This window comes from Nematostella vectensis, chromosome 13 (assembly GCF_932526225.1).
Source record: "Nematostella vectensis chromosome 13, jaNemVect1.1, whole genome shotgun sequence".
Taxonomy (NCBI): domain Eukaryota; kingdom Metazoa; phylum Cnidaria; class Anthozoa; order Actiniaria; family Edwardsiidae; genus Nematostella; species Nematostella vectensis.
This window is the reverse complement of record NC_064046.1, coordinates 13855331-13879181: the sequence shown is the minus strand read 5'-3', so window position 1 is coordinate 13879181 and position 23851 is coordinate 13855331. Positions and strand designations below refer to the sequence as shown.

The 23851-nt window shown below is 38.5% G+C and overlaps 2 protein-coding genes across 2 annotated transcripts; both read right to left on the bottom strand.

Annotated features, from left to right (window-relative positions):
* Nucleotides 1-522: 522 nt before the first annotated feature.
* On the bottom strand, nucleotides 523-3867 carry LOC116614385 (octopamine receptor beta-1R-like). The gene has a single exon (XM_048720487.1). The coding sequence runs from the start codon at nucleotides 2395-2397 to the stop codon at nucleotides 1474-1476; it is 924 nt and encodes a 307-aa protein (XP_048576444.1). The 5' UTR covers nucleotides 2398-3867; the 3' UTR covers nucleotides 523-1473.
* A 248-nt stretch (nucleotides 3868-4115) lies between these two features.
* On the bottom strand, nucleotides 4116-23786 carry LOC5506855 (DNA topoisomerase I, mitochondrial). Its single transcript, XM_032375315.2, has 31 exons — nucleotides 23647-23786; nucleotides 23458-23514; nucleotides 23296-23326; nucleotides 22378-22418; nucleotides 21989-22008; nucleotides 21420-21591; nucleotides 21163-21225; nucleotides 19151-19167; nucleotides 18109-18310; nucleotides 17612-17619; nucleotides 17438-17513; nucleotides 17314-17361; nucleotides 16940-17106; nucleotides 16692-16746; nucleotides 15936-15996; nucleotides 15801-15835; nucleotides 15559-15726; nucleotides 14742-14971; nucleotides 14258-14321; nucleotides 13560-13640; nucleotides 13132-13176; nucleotides 12993-13063; nucleotides 12610-12637; nucleotides 11046-11127; nucleotides 10704-10804; nucleotides 9831-9899; nucleotides 8935-9126; nucleotides 8380-8430; nucleotides 7725-7819; nucleotides 7304-7453; nucleotides 4116-6708 (listed from the first exon to the last, which is right to left on the bottom strand). The coding sequence occupies exons 1-31, from the start codon at nucleotides 23686-23688 to the stop codon at nucleotides 6606-6608; spliced, it is 2625 nt and encodes an 874-aa protein (XP_032231206.2). The 5' UTR covers nucleotides 23689-23786; the 3' UTR covers nucleotides 4116-6605.
* Between the last annotated feature and the right edge of the window lie 65 nt (nucleotides 23787-23851).

Below are 23851 nucleotides of genomic sequence, written 5' to 3'. Positions count from 1 at the left end.
AGTGTTATTGCTATCTCGAAACGCACGATCCGCACGAAACATTTCAAACATTGTAATATTTGACACACATGTACACAAAAACAACAACAGAGAAACCAATAAAAAATAGCGTAAACATGTTTGTGATCGTATATCTAATCAGAGCTTTAGAAACCAGAGATTTATCTATACAGGCTATAACAGTCTAAATCCCTGACTTCCCTACTATAAATTATAGGAAACGAGAGAGGATTAGAAGGCTGATGGTTGGAAATGTAGATTTTGCGATTTCAAGATTTCACAGATGAGACTTCAGCACCGGACTGTGTGAGAAATATTTTATCTCCCCCCCCCCCCCCCCCCCCACATACACACACACAAAAAAAAATGATGGTGTGATAAACACGGTTCTGTCGCGAAAATTAAGTGTAATAAAGTAAATTTCATTCTATCACTGTGAAATCACAACAAAAAAGATTCAATTTAGTACTAGTATAAAATATATGCAATTATACTAGTTTCAAGATTATCAGACGTTATAAATGTAATGAAGAAATCTTTAATAAAAAATATGTCAATTTTAGGGTGGTTCCTAAAATTCATTTTATCTAAATTTTACAGTTTATCTATGCTATCCTTACGTCGTTTGAAGGTTTCTGATTGGCCGCCCGATTACGTGGTCTACGGTTCTTGAAAATATCACGTTAAATTTACTCTTTCACTTCGAGAATCTACCAAAACCAGGCTCAGATAAGTAAATAATCTCAGTAGTAGTGAAATATGTGTGGATTCGTGCTGTACTTGACTGATTTTATGCTGAAACGCTCGGATAACGTGTTCTCCCGGTTTCTCTATGCCATAGACATCGCAACATCGCTCCAAACAAGGCCATAGACACATCGATTTGCCATGCTCCAAGGCGAGCGTGAAATCAAAAGTGACGTCATTAGCCGACAAGCCGCTCAGCCAATAGAAGCCAGGGAATGAGGCTATGTTGGCCACACCCATTTGTTCATATCTTAGGGGCCAACATCTATATTGCCACACCCATTTGTTCATATCTTAGGGGCCAACATCTATATTGCCACACCCATTTGTTCATATCTTAGGGGCCAACATTTATATTGCCACACCCATTTGTTCATATCTTAGGGGTCAAAATCTATATTACCACACCCATTTGTTCATATCTTAGGGGCCAACATCTATATAGCCACACCCATTTGTTCATATCTTTCAGGGGTCAAAATCTATCTTGCCACACCCATTTGTTCATATCTTAGGGGTCAACATCTATATTGCCACACCCATTTGTTCATATCTTAGGGGTCAAAATCTATATAGTCACACCCATTTGTTTATATCTTAGGGGTCAAAATCTATATTACCACACCCATTTGTTTATATCTTAGGGTCCAAAATCTATATTGCCACACCCATTTGTTCATATCTTAGGGGCCAAAATCTATATTGCCACACCCATTATTCATGTTCTCAACAAAACCTGTGACTATTACCTGGGGGAGTAGTCCTCCAGGGCCCTCTGGATTCAGATGGGAGAATGTTATTATTGCGTCTGCACAGCAATTTGACGAACGCTCGTCTAAACGCCTTCATCCTTAGCATGTAAATACAAGGATTGATGAGAGAGTTGAAGTAGCGCACTAAATTGAACACTAAACTAAGCGCTGCTACGAAAAGCAAACTCTCCGTCTTCTCGGCTGTTCTTTGAAAGAAAAACCACAGCATATCGGGTGCCCAGGTGGTAAGGGACAGAACAGTGACGATAAACAACGTCTTTGCAAGTTCTCTTTCGCGCTGCTGGGCCAACGTCGAGTGACCTTGGAACTGTGCGTTTTGATGCTTTACAGTGACGAAGATTAAAATATACGAAAAAGAAATAACAAGAATGCCTACCGCAAAAGCAGCCATAGCAATTAAAAAGTAGACCCAGATAGATTCGGTGTAAATGATGGTTAATGCCACTGCAAACGCCCATTGTAGCGTAATGGCAAAAAAGTATGGATGGTTATTTAGATTGCGATGTCGAACCGGCCACACCGTTGCATGCATCCGTTCAATGGCAATTATTGTTAGGCCGGCGAGAGATGCCGTCGCAGTAAAATTGTCGAACGTTGTCATCGAATTTGGCGACTTGAAATGTTTCAGTAAGCTGGTAAGGTTTTTGAAGTGTGTTAACCCAGAACCGTGCTTTAACGACGTGACACCGACAAGCATATCCGCGAAGCAAAGGCTTAAAGGGAGAAAAACACTCCGTTTTCGCAAATTTCTGTGGACAAGGAAGGTCAAAATGGTTAAGGCGTTGAGAAAAATAAGTGCAACTCCCATAAAACAAAAAGAGAAGGTCCCGGCCATGATTAGATGAGAAGTCATGGTTGAAGAGACGTTGCCATCCATAGTCCACCAAATACAAAGAAATAATGGAGTAAAAGGAAAAGCTAGCTTCGTCACTTGTGATGGTTGACATCAGTGGTCTTGGTAAGTGCAAGGAAACGCTGAAGGGGACTTTTAATATCCAGATGGGATATAACGGTAAAAGTTATTACCCAGATCTGAATCAATTTGTTTAACCGCTGATAGTAAAACAAGCACCATATGGCAATAAAATCAGTTCTTATCGTCGGTGATATTTTAAAGTAATGAAAAACTTCACATGTTTGATATAATTGCCGATAAAGGTAACTGTTTTAATTTAGAAAAGGGTATTTTCATAAAGTTCTTTCAATTTAAAAATACTTAATTGTAGTCAAGTTTTAGATCGAACTCATTGAGAATAAAAAACAAAATAGAATTTACGCAAAATAGAGCGACCTTTAATAAAATGAGAAAAATCATCGTGAACATAGCCATCTTGGATTCTATTCGTTAAAAGCTCATAAGATTCGTCCGAGACAGCAAACTCTGCAAGAATTTCTAGTGAATATACAGAAATTTAAAAAAATCTACCACTAGGTATACACTCTTTTTTTATAAGAACGTCTAGCCTGAAAAAAAAAATGACCAAAAAAGAAAAACAGCCCAGACTCAACTGAAAATAAGACCTTCTTTTAAAAAAAAATTATCTAATTTTACGTTTCGGCAAAGTTGCTTTTATCAGGAATTATAATCAGTGATAGAAAGGGAGATTCTAACATGTGGTGTTAGGCATTACATCATCTGTATTAATTACTTTTAATTAAAAATTCCTGTTAAGGCACTTGGCTAGCGAAGAAAAAAATCATATTAAATATAATATCAGAAATAAGAAGACTTTTGCTAGGTGAGTCTACAAACCCGAGCTAGCTGCTACCCAGAATAAAAGTCGACATTACTCCATTCACGTGAAAATTCATGAGTGAATCGGAAACACCACGTTTTATTGTCATTTTTCGGGGGGGTGGGGTGGGTCAAGGTGGGTGAAACACACATTCAGTGTTAGTCTTTTTCTAATTTGAGATTTTTTTATACACACACAGCACGAACATATGGAGAAAATCGTGAGTGTAACAGATCAACATTCACTGTTTGAAGATGGGTCTACTGCGGGTTTTAACAATTTCTCTCCAAAATCGGTTCAAATTGGAATTTCTTCTAACAAGATCATTGGTTCTAGCTGTCATTGAGTGATGAGAATTTACATAACACTTTTCCCAGTGAGTAAAATAAAACAGCTTCATTCTTGCTGATAAGATAAGAAAATATTGCATTGATAATTAAACCTTTCAATATTCAAAATAAACAGTCCAACAAGCCGGACACAGTGTTTGTAAATTCTCCCAACCTACGGAACTCATAATTTCAAGTAATATGAAATTTAAGAGAATCGCAATTCTGAACCATTTGGAGTGAGACGATATGGCCCACAAGTTTTACCCCAGCCAATCTAGCCTTCTTGCGGGTCACATTAAAAATCACATTAAATATAATATCACAAATGAGAAGACTTTTGCTAGGTGAGTCTACAAACCCGAGCTAGCTGCTACCCAGAATAAAAGTCGACATTACTCCATTCACGTGAAAATTCGTGAGTGAATCGGAAACACCATTTCCAGAGGGTATAGACTCCTTTTTCCATACGTTTTATTGTCATTTTTCGGGGGGGGGAGGGTGGGTAAAACACACATTCAGTGTTAGTCTTTTTCTAATTTGAGATTTTTTTATACACACACAGCACGAACATATGGAGAAAATCGTGAGTGTAACAGATCAACATTCACTGTTTGAAGATGGGTCTACTGCGGGTTTTAACCATTTCTCTCCAAAATCGGTTCAAATTGGAATTTCTTCTAACAAGATCATTGGTTCTAGCTGTCATTGAGTGATGAGAATTTACATAACACTTTTCCCAGTGAGTAAAATAAAACAGCTTCATTCTTGCTGATAAGATAAGAAAATATTGCATTGATAATTAAACCTTTCAATATTCAAAATAAACAGTCCAACAAGCCGGACACAGTGTTTGTAAATTCTCCCAACCTACGGAACTCATAATTTCAAGTAATATGAAATTTAAGAGAATCGCAATTCTGAACCATTTGGAGTGAGACGATATGGCCCACAAGTTTTACCCCAGCCAATCTAGCCTTCTTGCGGGTGTTTACCCGGTGTTATGGCGGCCACGACTCGGCCCATAGCGAAAACACCGCAGGCGCGTACACAGGGGGGTACGCAGGGTGCGCGCGCGCACCCCCCCCCCCCCCCCCTTAGCGGCCAAAAGTGGGTCATTTCTTATTAAGGAATCTTCAAATACTATGCTTTTTCCATATCAGACCTATGACTGCGCACCCCCTCGGAACGCGCCTGCACCGGGTAATCGCCTTCCCTCAAGTTTTATCCCTGCCAATCCAATCAAAAGCGTAGCTAGTATTAGAAAGACGGCGAGGCTCTGGATTTCAGTCTCCTATAGTGGTGGATCACGGTGTAAAAAAGAGGTTCACTTAAAGCCGCATTGTCACCAGTTTACTTCCGGAGGTCCGGCGGAAACCTAAACCGTTAAAAGACAAAAGAATCTATTCGAATCCGAAATATTTAACAGGCCATCCGCTCTAAATTATCAATCACATCCTCAAAGAAACTTCCAATAGACACACTGCTTTCAATATTTTGAAATATTTTTCGCGTTTTCCGTTAAAAATCATCGGATATTGTTAGGTAATCGACCGGAAGTAAACTGATGACAATGCGGCTTTAAATATCCAAAGCCCTACTGGGGTCTTCTACTAGCCACTTCCTTTATGCCATGTCAAGAACCCCTGCAATATATTAACTACAATTTCTAAAAAACTATGTACTTGCAAATCCTGTATATTAAATTAGAGCTGATTGGAAAATAAATATGGAATTCCCGCATTTTCTTGTATGTACAATCGGAGAGCTTCCTGTTATATCAAATTCGATGCATTGTATCGATAAAAAGATAGCGCTACTCTGTAGACTAATCAAGAACGTATAGCTAAAAGGTTAAAAAGCAGTGCAAGCAAACGAGAAGACAAAAATAATACTCTTCGGTTAATAACCAGTGAGACAAAGTCAACCCTTCTGCATATCGCGCAACGTTACTGGTAACAGCTGAGAAAATAGCTTGTTAGGCCTTGTTTAGATATCGTCCCTTTCATGTACCGTTCCAAATTTAGATGCATACAAATAGGGATGAAACTATCGACTTCGTTCATTTGAATTTGCAACGGTACAAGAGAAGAATGGCGTCTTAACTATGCCTTATTGTTCTATAAGACAATGTTAAGCTACCAGATATATCGTTCAAACGAAGTAACAAGTAACAATATGGTGGTTCCATTATGTTAGAGGACCAACTCGTCAAGATTTTGGATAGCCCAACAGAAGGTGCTCGTAGTTAGTACAAGTGCTGGCCCCAATAACGTTGTGTACATACGCACGGCCCGGAAATTGTTTGTCTAGAATGTTTGGCCGCTCAGGCGAAGTAAATTTCCTTCCCAAGTATGGGAGCATCTGATGCGATCATAAATTTAAAAATAACCAGCCACAAAAAGACACCCCCTACGATCGTACAGAACATACTTCAGTCGAAAATCAAATCGAGCTCGCGGCCTCACCCTGGTCTAGCCCCGCTAACATCGCCCCGAAGACGAAACAAGACATTGGTCCATAAGAACACATGACATCACCTGCTCTTTATCTCTGATATCACGTGCTTCAGGACATTGCTATCACTTGCCCCTGGTCTGTTACATCACGTGGACCTGGGCTTTGATATCACTCACACCAGTACTTTGATGTCACGTGCCTCTTATCTGTTACAACACGTCCCTGGGCTTTGATATCACGTGCTTTTGGTCTGTGATATCACGTGATCCTGGGCTTTGACATCACTCACACCAGTACTTTAATGTCACGTGCGTCTTTTCTGTTACAACACGTGCCTGGGCTTTGATATCACGTGTTTTTGGTCTGTGATATCACGTGATCCTGGGCTTTGACATCACTCACACCATTGTTTGATATCACGTGCCTCTTATCTGTTACAACACGTCCCTGGGCTTTGATATCGTGTGCTTTTGGTCTGTGAAATCACGTGATCCTGGGCTATGACCTCGTGCTACAGGGCTGTACTACGGGAAGACAAGAAAGATTAAGAATAGAAGTCGTCAAAATACGAAATCTTCTCCTGCCATGTCGATGGCCCATGCGAACTTCTCACGCTGGGTCTTGTTGTAGGCCTTCTCGATTGGGACTTCAAACTTCTTGCACCTACCAAAGATAAGAGGGTTATCAGAACAGGCGAGGAAGGATGCCATTAATTGTGGGCAGCGAAGGCTGCAATATATCATGGGCAGGGAAGGCTGCAATATATCATGGGCAGGGGAGAATGCAATATATCATGGGCAGGGAAGGCTGCAATGTATCATGGGCAGGAATGATGCAATGTATTGTGGGATGGATGCAATGCATTATGGGTAGGGTAGGTTGTGATGTATTATTAGTAAGGTAGGAAGCAATGCATTATGGTATGTTGGGATGCAATGCGTTATGAGCAGGGTAGGATGCAATGCATTATGGGCAGGGTAGGGAGCAATGCATTATAAGCGAGGTGGGATGCAATGCATTATGGACAGGGTAAGGAGCAATGCATTATGGGCAGGGTAAGAAGCAATGCATTATGGGCAGGGCAGGGAGCAATGCTTTATGGGTAGGGTAGGATACAATGCATTATGGGCAAGGAAGGATGCAATGCATTATGGGCAGGGTAGGGAGCAATGTGTTATGGGTAGGATGCAATGCATTATGGGCAGGGTAGAAAGCAATGCATTATGGGCAATGTGACGGTCCAGTACGAGGTGCTTACCAAGCTACAGTAATTCTAGGATCGAGATAGTTGAGCTTGGAGGTACCAAGGGCGATTTCCTTATTCTCCTCCTTATCCGTAGCCGTCACTTCCAGCTTGAATAACTGTTCCTCCAATCGCTGCACTTGCGCCTTCTTTTTCTCCACTGCCCTGTGAAAAGTGATCATGTTATTGCTATAGAAATGGTTGTATATGAAATAAGTTTGATATTCTAAACAGCCATCCAAATAAACGTCCATCCGGTGCCTTTATCTTATTACGAGAACACTGTGATATGTAGAAGGAGACCGTGAAACTTCTGAGACAGCTAATAATTTATAATAAATAGGAGCTTGTATGTAAAAACTAAACAACATAACAAAAGGCGTTGCGCCTCTCCTCTGACTTCGAGTGAACCGCACACCAGAGCACGTTAGCTTACTTGTTATTTGATTCGGACTTGCTTTCCTTGGCTTTGACGCGTAACGCTTTCAGTTCCTTCTTGGCCTCCTTGACTGTTTTCTTTTTGTCACTGATCTGAACAAAACGCCAAAGGACGGTTAACGGCCATGAATATCATCACATCATTTGGTATTATGACGGCTTTCCACTAGTGAAGGGAAATGAGACGGGGAAGGTAGCACAGGCTCAGTACAAGAGGTTAAGGTACGGTGATACGAACAACAAAAGCATCCAATTTGTCTCGCTTTCAACCAATCGCAAGCGTCAAAGATGTGTTGACGTCATTTTGCTGCTAGACTAATGGCTCGTCGTAGTAATACGCGCAACATTCACAATTTTTTTGTTTAAAAAATAGAACGATCTTCTAATTTCTGAGTAGCAATCTTGTTCAAGTCAGAAGACTTTGTTACTCACATTACCGTAGCGCCTGAAATTACAGTAAAACAAATATAAGTGAAGCGGGGAGAAGGAAGATAGGAGGAATTGCTCCATTTCTTCCTCTCTTGCATCCTGATCACGGGATTTTTATACATGCGGTTAGCACCACTTCCTCGGTTAACTTCTCCTTCATTAGTGAAAATAGGCTTTAAGAGCTAGGTTGCTGATAAGTACACATTTCGCTCTCTAGTGGTTACCTTCAACTGCAGATTGGACATAGACTTCTCAAACGTTTTCGGCGCTGTCCGCTGCAAGAAAACACAACTTACGTTACTCCAACAGGAGTCATCAATGCATTCAACATTTTCATCACACCAACTGGGTTGCGAGAAATCAAAACAATTTGGCATCTGATTTGGCACAACAGAACCTCGACGTTAGCATCACTAAGGTGTTTTTGCCGTGCTCTGTGCCGTGGCGAACTTAATTCTGGCGTGCCGAACTTTACTGATTCGGTAGATTGGATAACTGGACTTGTTAAGGTGCGCTACGGGTATGGTAGATTGGATAACTGGACTTGTTAAGGTGCGCTACGGGTACGGTAGATGGGATGACTGGACTTGTTAAGGTGCGCTACGGGTTCGGTAGATGGGATGACTGGACTTGTTAAGGTGCGCTACGGGTTCGGTAGATGGGATGACTGGACTTGTTAAGGTGCGCTACGGGTTCGGTAGATGGGATGACTGGACTTGTTAAGGTGCGCTACGGGTTCTGTTCTCACTCTTGGGCTTTTACTATACAAGTGATGTTACCTGATGGTTACATAAAATGGCCACAGCCCGGTTAGCGCGGTTGTATGACAGGATCTTCGCGTTGACATTATCCTCCGGGTTGGTAAGCTTTTGTAGCTGGTCTTGCAGTGTGAGAGATGCGTTGAAAGTACGGAACACCTTGGCTGACAGGCCTTCCATTAGTTCAGACAAGTACTTGTTCACAGAAGTAGTCTGTAGGTAATATGGGAAAAGCAAGTGTTAACGAAGGCTAATCAACCCGCAATTTTACACTCCCGCACAATATCGAGTCATTCAAAGAATCAAGTTCCATTGGCTTCTTCAAGCAAGTAACTGAGAAACTTTCAACCAAGTAACGGTAATAAATCAGACTTAAACCGTTGATATTGTTTTTAAATTTTTAAAAATAGCAAGACTCCGGGTACAGATGGTCAAAGTTTGTGGATGACCAGCCATAAGTATTACCGAAAATGATATAATAAAAACGCCCCATATCTAAAGAACACTTCGTACTTAATGAACACTCAAGGCTAACAACTTTGTATTGAACAAAGCCCCTCCCTAATAAACTCCCCCCTCTATTAAACGCCCCACCCTTCATCACAGCTTAAAGACAAACGACATACGAATTCCGGTAATATAAACCAAATTCAATTGTCTTTTTGAGTAATCTGAGCTTGGCTTCTACTGGGTGACACTTGCTCAATACCACGCAGGGTATAATTTGACACGATCCTGGCTGAGACTAGAACCCCACTGCACTTGGGTTTGTTATATTTTCATAGTTTGTAAAGAACACCCCTCTCTAATAAACGCCTCCTATCTATTGAACGCCCCCCTAGGACCATCTAATAAACGCCTGGGGTGTTTATTAGATCATTTACGGTAGCTATGTTGGATAACTGATAATGTATTACCGTCAGCCTGTCAAATAGGTCATCACCCTCTTGCTTTCCTTCCATGAAGAGCTTCATGTTTTTGAAAGCCTATAACCATAACATACATAAAAGTGAGAATTTGGCTGGGCTTTATCAGGTAAGTTTACAGAATTTAAAAGAAACATGAGAGAAAATGGAAGAAAAGAATGAGAGAAGAGAAAGTTAAAAGAAAGAAATGCGAGGAAATTTCTCGAAAACCTGTACCTCCTATAAACTAGTACTAAACAAGAAAATGCAGGGATAAAATTCAGACTACAGTAGGGTGACAATGTGTATTTGAGGTATTAGATATTCTATATTGAGGATGTAAGATAAAGGGTCCTAATATGGAGAGCGAGACCTAAAAAAACTAATCAAGGAATGTCAGACCTTATAAGGAGGGCAAGGCCTAATAAGGAGGGTAAAACCTAATAAGGTGGGTAAGACCTAATAAGGAGGGTAAAACCTAATAAGGTGGGTAAGACCTAATAAGGAGGGTAAGGCCTATTAAGGAGGGTAATGCCTAATAAGGAGGGTAATGCCTAATAAGGAGGGTAAGGCCTAATAAGGAGGGTAAGGCCTAATAAGGAGGGTAAGACCTAATAAGGAGGGTAAGACCTAATAAGGAGGGTAAGACCTAATAAGGAGGGTAAGACCTAATAAGGAGGGTAAGACCTAATAAGGAGGGTAAGACCTAATAAGGAGGTGAGACCTAATAAGGAGGGTAAGACCTAATAAGGAGGGTAAGACCTTATAAGGAGGGTAAGACCTAATAAGGAGGGTAAGACCTTATAAGGAGGGTAAGACTAAATAAGAAAGGCAAGACCTTATAAGGAGGGTAAGACCTAATAATAAGGGTTAACTTTTCCTTACCCGTTTTTCTATGGGTACGAAGTTCCGGTACCGTACGGAGTCCTTTCCGAGAAAGTCAAACTCCACAACACACTCCTTGTCCTCCCACTCTTCATGTAGCTCTGAGAAATAAGAACAGAATAAATGCAGCTTACTTATTTAACGCTAAGGATAAGAATTCTATACTGTACATAGCTTGTGAGATGAAAGCAGATTATTACGTACAGAGAAAATGATGACGACTCAAATGGTTGTGCTCAGAAGGGTTTAAGAGGAACCTTAAATTGTTACTTTTGAGTGAGATGCTGGCGCGTAAACAGGGGTAACTATTGAGTGAGAGATGTATTAAATTCTTTCACTTACTAATGTGTTCAACACGCAAAGAACAACAGCCAACTGTGTCTGCTGTGTCATCATCTTTCTCGTGACCTGCTCGAAGAGCAAGCTGCAGAAGAACAAAATCCCAGTAAACTAATGAAGATTGGGGTAACCCGACTGCCTTTGAACGAAAATATGTCATAGTTACAAACAATAAGCTTTTATATTTCATATTATATGGTTTGAGATTACAACTGCTTGGGTGCTTTAAAATAAAATCATTTGGAGCTGTCACCCGGAATATATGTACTTAACTGTTTTGGTAAGAAATGTTTCTGAGTTTAAGCATTTGTTTATGAATTGGTCAGAAATCAAGGTTGATATTTTGCCAAGAGTCAATTCTATTACATTGCTTCGATGCGCTTTTGAAGGTCGTCTATGCTTTGTAAGAATCTATGAGTATCCAGGTCTGGTGATGTTTAGTTTGCATTTCTGACGTTTTGGAGTTGGGCCGATATTTTACAGGCGTCTCAGGGCGTTATTGCAATGAAAGACTTCAAATAATTACTGAAACTGTGATTGATATATCAATATGCTACAATCTTTTACAAAACTAATGGGACACTTTCCCTCCCCCTTCCTCAATGTTGGAGGGCAAATGATCACCTTGCTACTGCTTGTGTTTTGAGCTGAAAAATCGCCTCTAACCAATATTAATCGGGGGGAGAGGGTTGGCGGTTGTTCGTATGGGAAGTGTCCCACTTACTTTTGTTGAGGATTGTAGGATGATCATGGATTTGTTAGTGACACACGAGCCAAAGCCCATTGACGATTGTTGGTTTGTTAACCTGCTGCATTGCGAAGTTAAAACCATTTTTATTCATTAATTTTAAGCAAAAAGGAAGCGATGTGATATGTCATTCAGTAAATATGTTTTTATTGATTCTCAAATGAAAAAAACTCGTACCAGACGACAGAATTTTTGAGTGATACAGAACTATGCCCGCTGCTACGAAACTACTCCCACTATGGGCAAACAGAAAATACCATATAAATCAATGAAATTTGAAAAGGTTTAGTCTTTTCTGTGCATATTATATGCATAAGTAAATTTGTAGTCATCTTAGTAAAATCATGAGCATTGGGCCCTCCGCAAAAAAGATAGAGCAATTTTAATCTGAAGTGATATGGAACTGGTCATTGTACTGTAATCTTTTGGTTTATTTAAGGTTTATTTTGCCGTGCGAGTCTGGATTTTGAAAGGATCGGTAGATTTGTTGAGCACTTTGGAATTTGGCGGTCGTCGGAGTTTGCAACCTTGTCTATTTTATATACAGAAGGCGACAGAAAAAATTCGCAGCGGCTAAAACAGCTTAAAATGGCGGGTTTGAGTAGTAGCAACTTCAAGCTACTGTTTTAATTTCAAATCAGCATATTTATTTCAACGAGTTTTGTTCGCTCATACAAACTCTGTACGCTCATACAAACTCTGTTATAAACCTACATTCGCCGTGAGCCTGGGCTACCTGTGGACTGAGGTGATTTGATGGCAGAAAATGAAGCACAACCAACTTCTTAGGGGTAGTGAGGATACACAGTGTTTACTTACCTTGTCGATGAAATATAGTGCCACGCCCCTAGAAACAAAAATAATAATCAAAGAATGTCCATAAACACATGCTTTACGATTGTTTGTTTGATTTTTTTATATAAATGATCTTGACAATCTAACAAAGACATTTCTGATTTTTTCAAATGTCAAGTTTTGTCAAGTCATTTTTTGGTAAGAAGTTGCTTCATATTTAAATTAAGCCTGCTTCGAAAACATTCCACTGTAACATTTTGTAACACACCTGCTATTCTACATGCACAGAAAGTGATTGCAATGTGAGTGACAGGAAATTTTGAACATTAGGCAGGGCTTAAGATCATCTATACCCTCATAAGTGATTTATTAAAAGCACACCCTTTGAGCTAAGAGCTACAGTATACCTTTGCCTTAGTCTCATTTCTTTGGACTTCCAGTCTTTTCTGTAGTCCTCTCTGATCTTGTCAACACATTCCTAATATCAAAAATCCCTCATCAATACACGAAATGAAACATCAGGAGCACTACAACATTGGAACTTACCTTAAGCTTCCTTGCAGTTTCATACTTTCGCCAGTCTTTCTCACCCTGCACAAAAACGTACTGGGGTTAAACCAATTAAAAACCCTCTAAAAATGTTGTTGGATTAAAAAACCGTAGGCAAGATTATATAGAGGACCACAAAGCCTGCTACACCATCAAATATCACCAAAGGAACCCTCTTTGTAGTCACCTATAAGCCTCCAATCATGTCCGAAAATGGGGTGATTTACAGTACCGCTCTTGAACATATGCAAACTAGCAGCAGGTCTATGCACATCCATTGTACTTACACATTTTTGCTGGTATAGAGTTCTATGCTATATCGTATCCTCTCTGGGACTATTACTGTACGGGATTAAACATGCGATCAGGCATACTGGTGCCTGTGACAAGGATCTACTGTAAACCCCTATAATTTTAGGCAGTACCTTTAACCTTGAAGTCGGGTTCAACATGACGTATTTGTAACTTCCCTGGATGTTCTCAATCCAGCATGCGAGCCAAGTCACCTACAACACATCAACAAGCATATTCGTTTTACACCGCCACAAGTGATTCTGCCCAGAAAAAGTATTATTAAAAACGAAAATTTGGTAGAGTCGAGTACCAGTTTTTGATGAACCATATGTACATTATTCTGGTTAATGAATGTGACTATTTGGATATTTGGATTAACTCATCACAATTGAGAAAACTATCACTCACTGTGATGGTTGACATGAAAAAGGACACGAAAAGGAAGCAATTAGCATGCAATTTTTATTAGTTTTTTTTAATTGTAAGCTCACCATGGTGTTCTCATTTTCAAACAATGTTGCCCCAATATAAATTGGAAAGCATAATCACTGATTCATTGAATCTTTTTGCCTCCTATAGCCACTTTTTCTCGATCCAGCGATTCTGGATCAAGCACTGATCATGCTGCTTTTGGTATGGCTTTCACTTCACCAAACAAATTACATATCTTGAAATACAGTGTTCAACATAGTATATAAATTTAAATCCCTCACAGTAAAACATTTAGTCAATATGTACTTTCTTGTGAAGTATTTAAGACTTTTCATAAGGACAGCCATCAAAGCTACGATGTAACTAACTGTACTGCTGACATGGTGTATGTACATACCGTGTCATCGCAGATGACTTTCTTCCATTTGTGTCCAGCAGGGGGATCTGGAACCTTGGCATCTCTAAAGAAAAATGTGCACAATACATTTAATATTCCATAAAGCGATAACTATATCACCCAAACTCTAAAAACTACACAAAGGGTTAATAGTCTAACCCTGGAACCATAAAAGTTTGATCTTCCTGCTGTATCCACCTTCTACAAATTTTTGCTCCAAAATTATCTATGTTTCAATCAGGGGGAATCCAGTTCTGCTGATCCTAATTCACACAACATTTGGAAGACAGAATATCTCATCTGCTGTGAACTGTCAAATTGAACATTAGTGAAAAGAACAAAATAAAAATCCTCACATTAGTTATAATTTTTTTTTTATTTTTTTACCCTGCCTTTTTTCCCTGACCCCTTTAATGGTACAGTAAGTGTTGTGTAAATTGTGTTTGTTGAAGGCAATCTTTACCTGTCAACTAGAACAACTTACTTGCCAATGTTGATGGTGACTTCCTCAGGCATGACCCTCTTTTTGAGCTTGCCCTGCTTGGGATGATCACCCCGCCCTCGGAACAGACCTGGCGGCTCAATCTTGAAGTTACCAACTCTCTGCTTGTGGTGGTCCATCATGCAGAAGCCGTACTCGTTCAGGATTTCCTCATTTTTCTTCTTGATCTCAAGCTTCTCTTCCTTGGTCATGTTTTTGCGCTCTTCGTTTTTCTATTGAGAACAAAATATGAAATGCCTTTTTAGCATCTACAGTATATATCATATAGATGAGCCTTCAAGGGGCAAAATGGAGAACAGGAAAGAAAGATTTGTGAAATTGGGGAACAGAAACATGATAGCCCTATTCAGGACTTTTTTATATATAATATTTTGTTTTAACACTATTATGTTATTTTTAAACAGAAGATTCAACAATATAGTGGGTGTAGACGTTGTTAATGTAAAATAGCACAAAAACAGTTCCCAAAATTTTCATCTATGATCTAAGTTCAGAGTCAACCATGAAAAAGCCTTGTTATTAGATTAAGGATATTTGGTAGAGCCGTTTTCATTTTCAACTCTTGCTGCATTCAAAATTTTTACAGTTTCATTTGGCTAGGACAACCTTCTCGAAATGATTTTGTCACATTTATTTTGCTCTCAAACATTAGAGGCTTAGGGCTGGTAATAACAAAAGTATAATTTAATATAATTATATAATTTAATATAATTATATAATTTAATATAATTATATAATTTAATATAATTATATAATTTAATATAATTATAATTAGTATAATTCATCTTAATGCTCTTACCATTTCAAAGTATTTGTGCATCTCTTTGAAGTCACAATTTTTCAGGTCCTTGATATGTTTCCGTTCTTCTTCCGTCATCTCTTTTCTCCAATCACTGAAAAAATTCTTGTTGAAGATTTCTTTGGATGTGTAATCATGCTCCAGCATCTTAGCATAAAACCCTGCAATCTGTAACACAAAAAGCAAGTGTTATTGGAGTGTGCACTATATGTGAGACCACTGTGGTCCAGTCTGATACTCACTTCTTCAGAAGTAGGACTAAGCTTGTACTCCTCACCTGGGAAACCCAAAATCATTAAATTTGTTTGAAACATTTCCCTGATAATTTAAACAATTTGTACATAAATATTCAAATAAATAAAAGAGAGAAATCTTACCGTTATAGTAGAACTTTACATTAGCAGGGAGTGGTTCATACTCAGGAGGGAAAAACGGTCCCTGTATCACAAGTAAAAAGCTTTAATTAATCTTAAGGGTATATTTTTCATAAGCAAAAAAAGCAAAAAAGCAAAAAAAAAAAAAAAATAATAATAATAATATCATTGGACAATGTGTTCAACAAGTGTTCTCACAGTATCCAAAGTTTGGGTTGAACAATACTTTAATTTATAAAACACTGCTGCAAAACCTAAAGTTTAAAAAATGTTTGTTAACAGAAATTTTTTGTTAACAGTTGATTGTTCACAGTGAACTCTCTCCAGTATTACAGACACCTGTTGGGCTGTAGTTTAGTAAGAAGAGTTACAATGTCATTTCTTTGCATTTCCGGCTTAATTGGGGCTATTTTTCTGTGCCTAAAAACTGAAAATACTGGAATAGGAGGTTGTCTTAAAGCCCCATTGTCACCAGTTTAAGTCCGGTTGATTACGTAACAATCTCCGATGATTTTTAACGAAAAAAGCGAAAAATATATCAAAATATTGAAAGCAGTGTGTTTATTGGAAGTTTCTTTGAGGATGTGATTGATAATTTACAGCGGATGGCCTGTTTAATATCTCGGATTCTTTTGTCTTTAACGGTTGAGGTTTCAGCCGGGCCTCCGGAAGTAAACTGGTGACAATGCGGCTTTAAGGTACTGCAACAGTTGGTTGTATTACTCTATCATTACTTTTTATGATAGTTATGAACAGTACCTTGTGTTCCAAGGTCAACCATTTCTTGCCATCTGGCAGCTCCTGCTCTTCCCACCTGAAATCGTATAGGGAATGTGAAACCTTGTCCTGGAAATTGAGGGCAAGGGCATGTTCTTAAACTACGTTACCCAAAGTACAATGTCTAGGACAAATCTAGACTCTCTAATTCATGGAAGCAAAAATGGTTTTTAACTGAAGCGGTACGCTCAAGAATCCAGAGATTTCTTGTCCATGGACGTTTTGCATACCACTTCCAGAGTTCCTTCTGTTCTTCATCCTTCTTCTTTTTCTTTCCTTTCCCTTCTTTGTTGTCTTCCTTTTTAACAGTTGTTTTAGTTTTCCCTTTTGTGTCTTTTCCTGGTGTCTTCTTTTGTTTAACATCCTCCTTTTTTACAGATTTCTTTGCAATTTTAGACTGTAGAATAAAAGAATGTGGTTAGACTACAGTACCATAATAGCCATTACATTCGACACATGGCTATTTTACACCTGTGAACCACCTGACTATTTAAGCACCACCCTTGCCCTTCCCCCCACCTCCCACTTTCCCAGCAGATCTCGAAGATCTCGGCTATACGCCTGGGCGCACTAGTAATTGCAAAATAGATGCATACATACATACCAATGGTTCATCATCACTGTCACTCCCACTTTTCCTTCTTTTTCGTTCCTAAGAAAAAAAGAGAAGAAAATTTAATAGTTATGACTTTCTATAAACAGGATTATTAGAACTCACTATAACTCACCCCTTGTTTGTTTTTTTTGGCAGACGCTGGCTTTTTGCTAGGAGTTGGTTTAGAGGGTAGCTTTGCCTTATTCACCCTATAAATGCAATGATAGGGTAATCAAATGAAATCATATTTGCCCATTGGAGACTAGAATTTTTCACAAAGGAAGAACAGAAAATGTGTCAGCCTCACCTTGCAGACTGTAGGAGTTTTTCACATTTCATAAAAAAAAAGAAAATAAAACAAAATAAGGTATATAAGATAGCAAATATTAAGTGCTGAAAAATAAGTACATATGGTTATAAGTGGCTTGTATATAATTTAGGGTGGTCTTTTGTAGTGGAAACCATTAATCATGTAAAAAAGCCTCCAATGCATTTACTTTTGCTGTGTAATCAGTTGTGGCATGCATAAAATGTATTATAATAGTTTTACAATAGTATTGTCAGTATAAAATTACAGGTTAAGCAGTCAAATGACAAATCAATCCATGGCCTGATACTGTACTACTGTACCTGTTTCAAGTTACCCTTTGGGATCTCAAGATGCTGATGCCTGGCTCATTTCCTTGTCAATTCTACTTTTTTATGCCAATGCCATAGCTGTTCATTCGCAAACCTGCTTGTTGTTTTACCATGTACCATGTTCCATGTACCTTAAAGCTAATGTCTCTTTGTTTCTTTACTCACCAATGGCTCATCATCACTGTCATCTGAAGCTACAGTGGGTTTCTTCACAACAGGTTTTTTCTCCGTCTTGATAGCTTTCCCATCCTTATCTTTTTTGATAGCCTTCTGAGCTGTGACCTTGTCATTTAGTGTTTTAGGCTTTTGGGGCTTCTTTTGGCTTGGGTCTTTATCTTTTGGTTCGGATTTTACTTTTATATCAGACCTGAAGACAGAAAAAAATTTTCCTTTCAAGTTATAACAGGGGTTGAGCTTTGGAACGACCCTATTACATAAAAGGACTGCTTACCATATTTACCTGGCATATAAGATGTGCATTGTGTCGTAAGGCCTGACTAAACATTCAAACATGTTCGTCAAACATGTGACACAAGTCTGTATGTTTAGCCACCCACAAAACATGGCACTCAATTGGCTTCCACAACACGTACAGATATTTGAACAAGATCAAAGCATTCCATCAAACATATGCGTTAAACGCAAATGTTTTATTGTTTAGCCACTTATCACACAAAACATTGCGTGTGCTTCGTGCTTTTATCCAATCACACCTCAAAATCCCCATGGCGCCACTTTGGTCTCTCACGTAATCATAACAGAAAAAGTGCATGCGCTCATGTATTATGGAAATGTTTTTGTGTGCCACCTCCCAAAACATGCTTGCACGAGACAATGAAGGCAGTGGCAGAGCCGAGAGGGATAGGTCCTGGAGTCTGACCGAAATTGTAGAAGAAATGTTTGGGAGCTAAAATTCACACTTCTACCTCCCACCATATGTTGGTACCTGTGAGACCATATCCTTCCCAGAATATCCTGGACCTGCACATGGAAGGTGACTCATTTTTACTTGCATGGGTGATCTAGAGACGAGCCAAATGGGCCCCATCAAATAGAAAGCAAATAGAAAAAAAAACAAAAAACAATAAACCCAGCCTCCCCCTATCAAAATCCTTGCTTTGGCCAACCTGTTTTTGGAACTTCTGGATGGGCTTCTTATAATACAGAAAACATCCTATATCTGACAGAGTTATATGTGATGACTTACGTGTTTAATCTTCTAACCTGAAATACAAAAAAGAAATACATCTTAATATTTTGTGCATGTTGGCAATGGAAGAAAATAGTACTAATGAACAAAGCCCTTACAGGAAGTGCACCACTGAGCAATGGAAAATGCAAACAATGAAATGCTGACAAGTACACAAGGGTTGGAGACTCAAGTGTTGGGACGTCAATAAGGCCGTCACACACCAAACACACACTACTGAGTGACTCAAATAATCTATTCCTATCAGTTAAAGCTATGTGCATGGGGTTGCTATTGACAACCAGCTAAAAAATTGTTCATTTCTGAAGAAAAATAAATGATCGCCTTGATATAGCAATTTGATTTTTGGCAAGTGGATAGATCTCTTGGGGTAAATTAATTACATAATGGCATTTCGTTAGAAGCTTTCACCTAACACGAAAAAAAAAGTATTTAATAACAAAATAATGTTACATTTTGCGAGATTAAAATGCAATTTTCAAGATCGTTTATTGTATTTTAATTGACAAACAAAAAATAAAAACTGATTTGGAATGTACATTAACTACACTTTATCGTAGTGTGTGTTTTGATAAATTTGTTATTTTATCATCATGAAAAAAAGGAAACAAAAAGCCAGAAATTTGTCAGCTTTTTACTTCGGGTAGAGCTACACAAAAATCAAAAGTTAAATTTGAAGCACTGATTTAATGAATTAGAACACAGAAAATACATTAACAAAATGCACACTGATTGTACTTCTAAATTATCACAATATATAAGTTGATAACCTATTTGGTACTCAGTATAAAGACAAAACTAAAGCCAGAAAGGTTTTCCAATTGTTATATTCTTTCTTACGACATAACATTGAGTTTTTGCTTGCATTTAAGCATTGCGTTTAGATATTTCATGCATTTTACCGCACTTCACGCTGCCTTTTCATGTTGCCTTTCCTCCTTGCCTTTTTGCATTGCCTTTTTGCATTGCCTTTTCAAACAACAAAGACTTAAAGAAAAGGGAACCAGCAAAAGAGTATTACAAGCAAAACGAGGAGGAAATTTTGTGCAAGAGAAAGACAAAATCTAAGTCAATCATCTGCGGAACAGCGAGCAAAATGGCACCTGTATAAGAGTCAAGAAAGGCAAGGTAAGGAAAGCAATGCAAGCCATTCTGGAAACGGATACGGTTTTGTGAATGGGGTTAACATCTGAGAGGTTATTCATTTTCTCAATGCAATATGATAGCCAAAATAAACAAATATCAGAAAAAGAAAAAGCAACGTCATAGGCAGCGCAAAAAGGCAGCGTGAAGAGGCAACGAGAAAAGGCATCGCGAAAAAGACAACCCGGAAAGGCAACGCGAAAATGCAACAGAAAGAGGCAATGAGAAAAGGCAGCGTAGTCAGCTTCAAAACGCAACGCATGATGTCATACAAAACGCAACGACAAATGCAACTCGGAAAAGTCAACGCAACAAGCCTGTGTATGTAACACAATTGGGTAGCAACTCCGTGGACATGGTCTTAATTGTGGTTGGTTATTTTGGAGTCTTCTTGCAAATTAACCATCATATTTTACAATAAATAATAGCAAAGAAGTGGCAAGTCAATTACTAAGGTATCTGTGAATTGTGCGAAAATTTTATTATCTGGAAGAATCTAAAACGCATATGTAACTTAGTAGGCACCCTCCTGAATAATGTTATAAAGGTACATTTATCATTGCCAATACTTCAACAGATTATATAATTTTTCTGTTGTGTCGTCATGTGATTATGTCATCGCCTGATGACGTCATCAAAATCTAGAGATTCATAAACAATGGTGCCAGCCATGCCTAAATTCATTCCATTTCACAAATGTTTGGTGGTTTTGTAACGTCTTGAGGTTTTCCTAGCAATGGCCCTCAGAGAAATGTTCCAACACCCTTAGCTAGAGTGAAAATACCCATGGCACCAAAGAACAGAAAAGAGGAGGAGGTAGAGAGAAAACAATGAGAGTACAATAAAACAAATTCAAAGGAGTATACCAATGGGACGTCATCATCATCACTGCCTGAGTCTGCTGGCTTGGGTTTGGGTTTTGGGAGTACCTTTACAACGAAAACAAAGAAAATTGCCAGGGGTCAAATGGTATAAAACACGAAGGGATATTAGTGCAATTATTGCATGTTTTTTATGTGTCTAAGACTGTTTTTATTTATTTATTTGTTTTTATTTATTTATTTGTGTATTTATTTATTTCACCATGACATAGGATTGACATATAAAAATAATTAGCACTTACAGAGTTCAATCTGGATTCTTGCTTTTCTGGTTTCTTGTTATTTAGAGGAGAAGCGACGGCAGGCTTGGGGGATTTTGTTGGACTGACTGCTTCCTTTTTTAAAGTGACTGGTCTGACAGGAGACTTGTCCTTTGTATGAGATGGAACCTTTGGGCTGTTCAATGCACTTGACCTACACCATTAACACAAACAATGTAAAACACTAGTATCAAAGAACTTTCTTAACAAGTGTCCAAGCAATTTACAGAAAATGCAGGATGCATTTTTTTTCTTGGGACTTTGATAACTGTCTTTAACAAAAAATATCCTCATTACTGTACGTGGATATCAATGGAGGAGCATTCCACTTCCATGTTTCCCATAAAAGAGGCATACAGTAGGGGAGATTTGAAAGTTTATGGTCAATTATATGGTCTCATATGCAGTAGTGTACTCTAAAAGTGTATAATACATATATGTAATATATATACATATTATAGAAAAAAAATTTGAAGGTTAAAAATTACAAAAATTTCACAAAACTGTAGAAGAGAGAGGCATTGTTAAAATAAATTTATTTAATATCTTACCTTACTGGGCTTTTGTCAACCTAGGGGATAAAAAGATTCCATTAGAATCGGCCTTCTTCAGTATAAAATAAGTTAAAAAGCTAAAAAATACAATGGGCCAAAAACTACATCCTTATATACTTACAACTTGTGAATTCTTTAAATATAGTGTACTTAAATTACAAATTGTTGATAAAGCTATGTGTTATTGAAATGAATTCGATTCTTCGACTTATACTCCCTGCGTTTGTTTAGACCATGGGGAGCCAAAGTAAATAATTTCATCATCCAGTACGCTTCTCTATTGAGAAGAACACTATCTAGACCAATCAGATGGTTGGCTGACGGGAATTTTCCAATTGTTCCAATGCTTTTGTTAGCTATAGATAATAAAAAGGAGCACTGAATACCTTGTCATTGGAAGGCAGCTTAGGTTTCTTCTTCTCAGGACCTGTGCAAATAAAAAAAATATAAATTTTCAGGGCTATAAAGAACTTTTTGGGGGAGGGAGGGTGTCCAAAACAGTTTCAAATCACCACACCCAAGAAAGAAAGGGCCAGACTTCAAAAAAAGTAAAAAATACCTAAGGGAGTAACATATCGCAAACGTCCTCTGTTTCTCACTAAAATTTTTTTTATCAAAACAATGTGTTAAATTGACCCAAGCCCTCTCTTGAAAATGCTAATAGACCCATTGTTCTCAAGCACTTGAATTTTTTGGCTTGAAATATGTGGACATAAAAAAATAACGCCGTCCTACTTCGGCCATAGAGCCAGTAAATAATCACAAAAAATGCCGATGGACTGGTTTTCACAAAGAAATTATGACCTAGAAATCTTACAGCTATCGGCGTTGTTCCGGCAAATTTATGATTTTATGTGTTGGGTTTTGATGAAGACACGATTCATTGTGATCAGCGTGGAGCGAGGTTAAACATTGAATGGACGCACGGGGAAATATAATTACCACAAAACCAAGATTATTTTTACAAATATCTAAGATTACTGCGAGAAAAGCATGAAGACTGTGTTTATTGTGATGATCGAAGGATAGCGTTTTAGAAGCGGAAATCAAAGAATGATTTTAACGAGCGTGCTTGACCGCCGCATACCAGTTCAAAAAGATTCCCCACGTCTTCGATACGGAAAAATGATTACTCTTGTCCTACAAATCGAATTCTTACATTATTAATACACCATGAAGCTGGATTAATAAAGAGTTTAAATATAAGAAATCGAGTACTGAAACCACACTGATAATTTCTTAGAGAGGTTAATGTTGAGTAGGTAAGCGATCCAGTTAGAGGGAAGTTGAGCTAGGAAACGTACCCTTCAAAGGAGATTTGTGATGGACGCTCGCCTGAAATCAAAATCACAAAATCTGTCAGGAAGAATAAAGAAAATAGTCCCCCAGCGAAACCCAAAACACAGATCGCTATGTTTTAGGGCAGTCAGCATATAATCTTAGTGTACCAGTTGTTCTGTGCATACCATAGCTTGATCAACTTTGCCGTTTGAAGCGCTATCGTGGTCAACTTTTCGCTTCAACTAGGGAAGAACAAAAATTTCGATCACATTGGACGATGAAGCCATGCCGCATTTGACAACGATAAATCGGAAAAAACATCGTAAAAAACACCCAACATCTCTAGATTCAAGTTCTAAAATATAATGACTTGCCTCTTGCTGTTTGGAGTCGATTTGGACGGGCTGCCCGTTCATGTTTTTTGATAAATCGGGGGATTTTTTCTAAGTGCCGTCTTGTTGAGACCAAACGAAGAGACAAAAGACGGAAATTTCGAAGTCTCTACTTAGACCAAATGCGCATGCGTGCTGTACCACGTGACATAGCGTTGGCCCTCGCCCGCCTAACTTCCGGTTTCGA